Raw genomic sequence first — 9759 nt, 5'->3', positions numbered from 1 at the left:
AACAGCAGTCCATAAATGAATAGTTTGTCATGAAACTTGTTAACACTCTCTTTCTCAATTGTACAACACTGAAAGGGCTAAAGTCACCAGTTGTTCGGCTTAGCTGAACATGAACACTAGAAAAAAGGGATAAAGACAAGATCTCTAATTAAAATCAACTATGGTGAATTACAGGTATTTGTAGGTAGATTAAAATTAAATAGATGTTATTGGATAGTTTTACTGGGTAGTATTGTTTAGTATTGCTAACTGCAATTCATCTGTAAGTCCCAGATCTATTGTACGTCATTGGTGATTGATCAACTAACATGTTTTCAGGCACAAATTATTGTAATTTATGTGTGCTGATAATATAAAGCCTTGCTTGCTAATGTCTTAACCTTTTGCTGCCATGTCTTTGCTAGCGTATGCTAACTTCCAGGAGAGAGGCTCCAAGATCCGTCATTGCCGTAAAAACTCCTAGTGATAGTATTTACAACCATGTCGTGCATCAGTTTGCAGGATCCTCTGCTCTTATTGGCAATGCTTTATACTGTTGATCAGTACACCCACAAAACTCCTATACAGGAAGTTGATTTTGGCTCTCTGAAAAAAAAAAGTCTTAATCTATGAGTCTTACCTTGTAGATAATACAGGGTTCTGGAGCTGATGTGGACGAGCCTGACTTGACATCCAGGTGTCTTACCCTTTGTCCAAAAAGCTCTAATTGGTTGTTCTAGCCTTTAATATCTTCCATTGGGACCAATTGTACAAGCCTGTAAAACCAACCCACACTAACAAGTGCCACGATCTAGGAGACGGGAGCTGCATTAACAGGTGTGACTGATAAAATTTGACCTGCAAGGCTACTCTGGCTTTTTTGTAATACTGAATGAAATGAAATGAAATGAATGATATTATGGCTCAGACGTGGCAGAGCAGAGATGAGTGAAGTTATAGCATACAAAGAGCTGAAGCAGAGTTTTAAAAGTAATGAAGTCATCCACTGCAACCACTGTCTATACTTCTGCTGTGCTGTTGATTTTTTCGATCTTATTGATCTGTTCCTGTCCAATTCCTTCACTATTGGTCCCTTCACTATTCCGGGCCATTTGTCAACCAGTCATGCCGGCGCACAGATCATTCAGCAATGTGGATTTCAGTGAAAACCCCTCTTGGTTTGGTGTCTTCATGTCATGAACCCTTTGCAGATGGGTGGTGAAATGTCTCCAAGAAGCTAAAAGAGATCCAGATGCCTGCAAGCACTTTAGACTACTGCTGTGAAACTTTGTTGCTTAATGAACTAACAGTATCAATAGCTACATGAAATTGTTTATGTGCATTGTAATGTGGCAAATATCTGGCCTGCAGCACCACGAGACAAGAGCTGAAGAAGATATCAGTTGCTGTTTTAGCCAAAAAAGACCATTTTTAGGATCTATCAGACCAGAGAAACCTAAAAAAAATTGTCATAATTAGCAGTTAATTGGCCACTGAGGTAAGATTAAAAATTGCAGACGTTATGATGATATAATTAGCAATCATTGTTTATTTAAAACAATATCATTAAAATTTGTATTTGAGCAGAATCATTCATTCCACATATCTGATGAAGAGGACAATGAAGATGCAGCCGAGCAGAGACATGGTCGAAGCCGAGAGGACCACCACGATCACACTTCCTGCCGCGTTGACCAGAGCACCGAGCCCCACGCCCACGATGATCTGAGCCAACTGGACCATGCAAGTGAGGGCGGCACAGTCCATTCCCGAACCTCGAGGACTTTTATTGCTTCCGTGCAGCTTCAGTTGTTGCTGGAAGCACAGGAGGTTGTAGGTTTATTAGAGAAGAGGAGGATGGCGGGGAGGGGAAAACAAGAGAGCAATATATGGAAACATCAATTTCAGTTTAATCAGAGAGGCTGTGGCAAAAAACACAAACAAACAGCTGGATAAACAGACGGCTCTGAGAATATGAAGAAACAGCTTCTTAAAAAGATAGATTCTTTTCAGCCTCGCTTCAGTTGTTGCAAGTTGAATTCCATCAAACTCTCACCTGATTTAGTTCAATCAGGTATTGATTGACCGTGACAGAAAAAAATAAACAATTGATTTTTGAGGCAACCACTTATGAATGACATTGCAGTTTATCAGAATCAGAATACTTTATTGATCCCTGGGGGAAATTATTTTTTGTTACAGTGCTCCATTATAAACCAATGTTTTATAGATGAACTATATAAACTTTTTTGAGAATGTTGCAGCAATACTATAAGCGGTATTAAAACATTTATGTGGACACTTAAAAAAAGGGAAAAGAAGTTTAGTGTTATTCCAAACCTTTAAAATGAAAATCTGATCTTTTATTTTCCGTAATTGTCGGGCTATAAGCCGCTACTTTTTGCACAAGCTTTGAACCCTGCGGCTTTTAGTCAGGTGCGGCTTTTCTATGGATTGTCCATGATTTTTGTGATATCGTAAGACGATTTGTTTTGTTTGTTCTGCTGTTGTACGGCACTACGTTGCCTGGAAGGGCATGTGATCAGACACACAGTATCGGGGTTCAAGAGTGGTATGTTGGTCACATGTCCATCCGCCAGGCAACATAGTGCCCTACAAGTAGCGCGAAAAACAAGCTTCAAAGTAGCGCTACGCGTTCAGCGGGAGGCGTGGATGACGAGCGGCAATAAACTTGCGAAAAGCAAGTTATGCTCAACTTCGGTGGAATCTGACAGCGTGGAAAAGTGTGAAAACATCCACGATCACCAACGGATTTCGAAGGGCTGGACTGCTGCATGATGGAGAGGAGGACACCGCCACGGCCCTTCAGAGGGTGTTCGACTCTGACACTGACAACGAGGATTTCTTTGGTTTTGAAAGTGACAACAAAGGAGAGAAGCGGAGAGTGGATGACGAAGCCACCCTGAGCCTGTTCATATCCGACACTGGAGAAGAGGACTTTGGTGGTTTTAGTGCGCAGGAAGATGGTGGTGAATGACTGACTTTTCTTGAGCCTAAAAGGTAGTCCGAATCTATTTTTCTGGTGTGCTGTAGGTTATTGTTATGTACTACATTTGTTACTCATTTATGAAGCACAGCACATGTTTCGTACTTGTAATTACCGCTACTTTTACATATACCTAAAAAGTTGTGCAAATATGTACCCATAACTTGTTTTTCAAAATATTAATAAAAGGGATGTGTCTCCAAACAGCCATCTCTTTCCTGACAATTCCCTTTGTGCATATTCTCTTACATATGATAAGTCAACATTGAAACACCTGCGGCTTTTAGTCAGGTGCGGCTAATGTATTGTAACGTTCACAAGAACCAGACGGTTGGGGTCTCAGTTTGTCCGTTTATTCGGCACATAAGCCAGCGGGTTGTTAACTCAGGGGGAAGCGCTCTCGAACTACACCTCTCTTCAGCCTGGCACCCACACAGAACAACCAGGTCCCCCCACCCCTTCCTGTACACCACCCTCACTACTTCCTGCAGCCCAACCAAACATGAATCTTAAAGGAACAACAACAGTGTGCAGAGAAAACCAACATGTCACTGTCCAGTAACACTTAACCATCGTTACACTGCCCCCCCAGCAATAAGTTCCTCGTCCCCGAGGGAACGACACAGTCTCTGAGGCGGGGCGGTAGCCTACGTTCCCTCCTTGACCTCCTGAGCCCCTGAGGAGGACGCGGAGCTTCGGGGCTTTGGGGTGAAGAGTCCGAGGGGGGGGAACGCAGCCCCGGTCGGGGGCCCCTCTGAGCAGGGTCATGGACGCTCTGTACACGTCCCTCTGGAAAGGAGGGGAGGGACTGTCCTCTGTAGGGGGCCATCCGGTCTCTGTGCAGCGCTACTATCCTCCCCCTAGGAGGCAACTGCACCCTGTAAACAACCTCCCCCACTCGCTCTAGGACGCTGCAAGGCCCCACCCAGCTGCTATCCAGTTTAGGACACCGTCCCTTCTTCCTCTTTGGGCTGTAGACCCACACCAGCTCCCCAGCACGGAAGTGCCTCCCTTTAGTGGTGATGTCGTAATTCCTCTTTTGGCGCAGGCCTGCCTTCGCCAGCTGCTCCCGGGCGTAGGAATGTGCAGAATCCAGCCGGTCCTGCAGCTTCCTTGCGTAGTCCCGGCCCGGTGGTGCCTCTGGCGCGTCCGGGGGTTTCCCAAAAGCCAACTCTGCAGGAGTTCTCAGCTCTCTCCCTAACATGAGCAGGGCAGGCGTACATTGGGTGGAGTCCTGCACTGCCGACCTGTAGGCCATGAGGGTAAGGGGAAGATGGTAATCCCAGTCCCGTTGGTGTTCTGAGGTAAGGATGGCTAGCTGCTGGGCCAGCGTCCTGTTAAACCTTTCCACCAACCCATCGCTTTGGGGGTGAAGTGGGGTGGTGCGGGTTTTCTTAGTCCCAAGGCGTTCACACATGGCAGCAAATACCTTGGACTCAAAGTTACGCCCCTGGTCACTGTGGAGGGTCTCTGCTGTTCCAAAGCGGCTGAACATCCCCTCCACTAATACATCAGCGACCGTCTCAGCCTCCTGATCTGGGATGGCGTATGCTTCCGGCCACTTGGTAAAATAGTCCATGGCCACAAGAACATAGAGGTTTGCTCTGTCTGTGCGAGGAAATGGGCCCATGACGTCCACAGCTACTCGCTCCATTGGGGCTCCTGCTGGTTGCTGCTGAAGCTGAGCCCGGGACTGGTCTTGTGGCCCTTTGTGTGAGGAACATGCATCACAGCTGCGGCAAAAGTCCTCCACATCCCTCCGCTGTTGACCCCAGTAATAGCCCTGGCGGAGGCGGCGAAGAGTCTTGGAGACCCCAAAGTGGCCAGAGCCAGTGCTCCCATGGCAGGCTCCCAGCACAGCTGACCTCAGCGACCTTGGCACCACAACCTGCCACCTCTCCTCCCCCGTGGCAGGATCCTTCCAGGCACGCTCCAACACCCCCTCCTTCAGCCTGAGAGCTGCAAACTTGGCCCACAGCCCCCTGGTACAGATGGAAAACCCAGTGACCTCATCCCAAAGGGGTTGCTCCCCCTTCTCCAGCCACTGCAGGACCGGCAGCAGGTCTGTGTCTTGTTCCTGCCGTGCCCTCCACTCCGCTGCATCCACCACCAGAAGAACCCTGCAGGCGAGCTGTGCTGCTCCGTCTATTGTCGTGAGTTCCCGCTCTATTTCCTCTCGCTTCTCACAGTAACGGCAGCCAGCTGCAGCACATGGGCGGCGAGAGAGGGCGTCTGCGTTAGAATGGTGCGTCCCTGCTCTGTGCTCCACGGTGAAATTGAAGGCTTGGAGCTCCTCCAGCCAGCGAGCCACCTGTCCCTCTGGCTCCCTGAAAGACATCAGCCACTGAAGGGCAGCATGATCAGTTCTGACAACAAATGCTGCCGCACAGGTAGTATTTAAAGTGTCTCACCCCCGCCACCACAGCCAACAGCTCTCGTCGTGTGACACAGTAGCGCCGCTCGCTCCTGTTCAGGACCCGGCTGAAGTACGCCACCACCTTCTCCCCTTCCGGTCCAACCTGCGACAACACCGCTCCCAGCCCCACATTACTTGCGTCAGTGTCCAGGACAAAAGGCAGGGCGGGGTGAGGGGGGGCAAGGACTGGGGACTCTGTCAGCAATCTGCGGAGGGTGTCGAACGCCTGCTGACAGTCCTGGGTCCAGATGAAGTCACGGTCCTTCTGCAGCAGGTGGAAGAGTGGTGCGGCTATGGAGGAAAAGCCCTTCACAAACCTCCTGTAATAAGATGCCAGTCCTAGGAAGCTTTTGAGCTGTTTCTGGTCTGCTGGTGTGGGCCACTCGGTAATGGTGTGAATTTTTTCCTCCAAAGTGCTGATGCCCTCACGACCCAGCTTGTGGCCCAGAAACTCCACCTCCCTCCTCATGAAGTGGCACTTGTCGGGATGCAGCTTCAGGCCTGCAGCCGCCACCCTCTCCAACACTTGTCTCAGGGCATCCAGGGCAGCATCAAAGGAGCTCCCGTGCACTAGAAGATCATCCAGGTAAACCAGACACCGTTGCCGTGGGACGCCAGCCAGCACACTGTCCATGAGCCTCTCGAAGGTCGCAGGAGCGTTGCAAAGGCCAAAACTCAGGACTTTGAACTGCCATAGTCCCCTGTTAGTGCAGAAGGCTGTCTTCGGTCTGGATTCCGGGGACAGTGGCACCTGCCAGTAGCCACTCCGCAGGTCCAGGGTGGAAAACCAGGAGGACCCGGCTACTAAGTCGAGGGACTCATCAATCCTGGGAAGGGGGTAAGAGTCTTTCTTCGTCACTTTGTTGAGTGGTCTGTAGTCCACACAGAAACGCATCCTAGGACTTTTTTTCTTAGGCACCATCACCACCGCGGAGGCCCACGGGCTATCAGATGGTTCTATGATGCCCGCCTTCATCATTTCACACAGCTCCCTGTCTGCAGCCTCCTGATGAGCCAGGGGCAGGCGGCGGGGGCGCACTTTAATAGGCTGGGCATCCCCGGTCTCAATGACGTGCTCTACCAAGTGTGTCAAGCCAACATCACTTTCTTTCAGGGCAAAAATGTCACTAAACTCTTTTAGTACCTGCCATAGACTCTCTTGCTGCTGTGGAGTCAGCCCCTCACAGTTCTTTGACCAGATACTCCTCACTGCTGAGAGCCTCTCCTCCTCCTCCTCCTCCGCTCGCTGTTCTGCTGGCGGGTCTGCAGGGGTCTCTGCGGTGGAGGTGGACGCCGCGGCAGATGCTGTGCAGACCGGGGGAGGAATAAGCGGCACCTTCTTCCCATCAGAGAGTACGAGGAGGCCTTTGCCTAAGTCCAGTACACCACCAATGGCTCGTAAAAAATCCAGCCCAAGGATGCAGGCGTCCTGCACGTCAGCCACCCAGGCAGCATAAGACACACCGAGGTCCCCCACCTTGAACTGGAACACTCCCTTCCCTCTCATTGGGGCCAGATCACCGGTCACAGTCTTAAGTTGCACATTAGTCGGTTGTACAGCAGCTCCGGTTGGGACAATATCGGGTCGGACCAGCGTTGCATTGGATCCCGTGTCCAGCAGGGCCGTACAGGACACCCCCGCAATCGTCACTGGAACATGGCAAAAGCCGCCAACCTGGGTCCAGCCCACAGTGATGGCCGCACCGGGTGGAGGTGGCGGTGGTGTAGGGATGTCGTTCTCCCAGGCCCGTGTACTCCCGCCTACACGGGCCCGTGGGCGCTTCCCTGAACCGCTGCAAGCTTAGGGCACTGCCTGATGAGGTGTCCGACTTGTCCACATCCCCAGCAGCTCTGAGGTCGGCGGTGTGGGCCAGCCCGAGGGGAAGGCGACTGCAGCGAAGCTGTCTGCACCAAACTGCACAGGCCCGCTGGCGTCTCCATCTGTTCCACAGGTGCTGACACAGCCCTCACCACGTGTGCGTCGTCAGCGCCCCCAGAGGATCCTGCAAGCATCTCCCTCTCCAACGCTAGCTCCAGGGCTGCACTGAGTGTGGCCGGCCGAGAAAGCTGAGTTTGCATGCGGAGCTCTTTAGGGCTCAGGGCCTGCAGGAACTGGTCCCGAGCTAACTCCGCCTGCACTGATGGTGGCATGCTGTCATACGCCCTCCGGCAAAGGCACTCGACTTCATGGGCCAAAATGCGGAGGGGCTCACCTGGCAATCTGCGTCTGTTGTGGAACTCCGACCTCAGCAGCACTGGTTGGTTATACTGCCCGAAGCGCCTCTGAAGTGCTCCGACCAGAGCATTATAATCTCCCCTCTGCTCCTCGGTCAGCAGCAGCAGGCATGCAGCTGCATCCTCACACAGGCACAAAGCCAATTGGAGAGCTTTATGTTCCTCAGACCAGCCAGCTGCAACAGCTAACAGCTCGAACTGTGCGATAAACACTTCCCATGGCGTCTTGCCGCTGAACTTAGGCGTTTTTATATTCGCTGCAGCTTGCTGGGCGCCGCCATGTTTGTTTACATCACGTGACGGCGCGCCAAGCGAGGTCGACTCCTCGCTTGGCGCCTTCCCGCCGGAATCGCGGCCGCTGTGCGAACAGTTCCCGAGCCTAGTCAAACCTGGAGAAAATCCAGCCTCGGCAGACAGCCGCAGCGCCGTTTCCCTCACTCCATGGGCGGGCGAGCGCGGACGAACCTCCCTCTCCTCCGTCTCCTTCTTAATCCTGCCCGGCAACATCCTCGTCTCGTAACGGCAAGCGTCGCCGGCAACAGGGTCTCGGGCGTTCTGGGGTTCTTTTTTCTTTCTTCACTTCTGACACCAATGTAACGTTCACAAGAACCAGACGGTTGGGGTCTCAGTTTGTCCGTTTATTCGGCACATAAGCCAGCGGGTTGTTAACTCAGGGGGAAGCGCTCTCGAACTACACCTCTCTTCAGCCTGGCACCCACACAGAACAACCAGGTCCCCCCACCCCTTCCTGTACACCACCCTCACTACTTCCTGCAGCCCAACCAAACATGAATCTTAAAGGAACAACAACAGTGTGCAGAGAAAACCAACATGTCACTGTCCAGTAACACTTAACCATCGTTACAGTATGTACAAAACAGGATTTTCCCCTGATTTTAGCTTGTGCGGCTAATATTCAGGTGCGCTTTGTAGTCCGGGAAATACGGTTATTTTTTTGGTATTTAAATGCATAAATGTAACTTACATAAGTGGCAAAATCTTGCCAAAAATCTTGTTCTGCAGAACAGCCTCTAACAATGATGTAACACTGAATGATGCAATTTCAAATTCACAATAAAATATGAATGCCTGTGTACTTGACTGACAGATGATTGCTACTGTTTGATATATTTAAACCAATTAATTCCCCATTTAACAGGTATAAAAGGTGCATTACAACAATTTAACACAAAAACGTCAGTTCAGTCGTTCGTTCTATTGATGAATAAATAATGACATATATTTATGGTTTTGGAGAGCCTCGTGAATATCTCTGGTTTCCATTAGGACTTTAAATACTTCTACAGAAAACCGCCAGAAGGAGTAGAGTCAGTTGTGTTATGGGATTAATAGTTAGGATAGTTTTTTCGGGGGCTTTAAAGTGCCTCATTCTTGATCTGTCTTTTGTAAATACACACCTCACTTCTTTATATGTTGCTTCCAAGGAGCCAGATTTTCCTGGAATAGTTCTTTAGACTTTCTGAAGATCTTTCAGAGTTTGTCTGTGCATGCTGGCTACCTTTTCACTCATTTTCAGTCCACATTTTTAGAAGATTGACTGACCTTGTTTAAGAATACAAAGAGACCTAACTCAAGAGATGAACCAGCGTCGTGTCTACACATATCAGACAAAAAAAGAACCAGTTTTTAACTTGTTACTTTAAACACTTTGTTACCAGCAGCCTGATGAAAAAACTTTGGATTGTTTTCCTCATTTCCTTAGTTGAATCTATGAAAAATGCCAAAGATAACACAGATACACAACATCCAAAGACTCAGAATATCTCACCATGGCGTGCAGTTTGTGCTTAAGAAAACTATACACCAAGTTGAGGACAAAAGTTGCAGGCCTAAAGGAAAAATAAAAAAAATCTGCAGCAGATGTACAGTATCTGAAAGTCATGTCCTTAAGAAATAAAAAAAAAAAAAAAGAAACCAGCAGAGACCTGACATACCTGACAGATTTAGCAGCCTCAATGCAAATGTTCTCAGTCGAAGGTTAGCAGGAAGGGAAAAGGAGAAAAGGCAGAGGAATACCAAATTATAAAAACTGGAAAATCAGTGGCAGCAGGTCTTATGCAGTGATGGATCCATATTTGAAAATTTTGGTTCAAATCAGAAT

At 49.4% G+C, this 9759-nt stretch overlaps 1 protein-coding gene across 1 annotated transcript in view; it reads right to left on the bottom strand.

Moving 5' to 3' along the window:
- Positions 1 to 1510: 1510 nt before the first annotated feature.
- slc45a2 (solute carrier family 45 member 2) overlaps positions 1511 to 9759 on the bottom strand; it is a 28753-nt gene continuing 20504 nt past the window's right edge. Inside the window, exon 7 of the mRNA XM_004549708.3 lies at positions 1511 to 1794. Within this exon, the coding sequence (XP_004549765.1) occupies positions 1573 to 1794 (222 nt within the window). The 3' untranslated portion in view covers positions 1511 to 1572. The remainder of the gene's footprint in view (positions 1795 to 9759) is intronic.

Source organism: Maylandia zebra, linkage group LG7 (assembly GCF_041146795.1).
Source record: "Maylandia zebra isolate NMK-2024a linkage group LG7, Mzebra_GT3a, whole genome shotgun sequence".
Classification (NCBI taxonomy): domain Eukaryota; kingdom Metazoa; phylum Chordata; class Actinopteri; order Cichliformes; family Cichlidae; genus Maylandia; species Maylandia zebra.
This window is presented reverse-complemented; position numbering and strand designations above follow the sequence as displayed.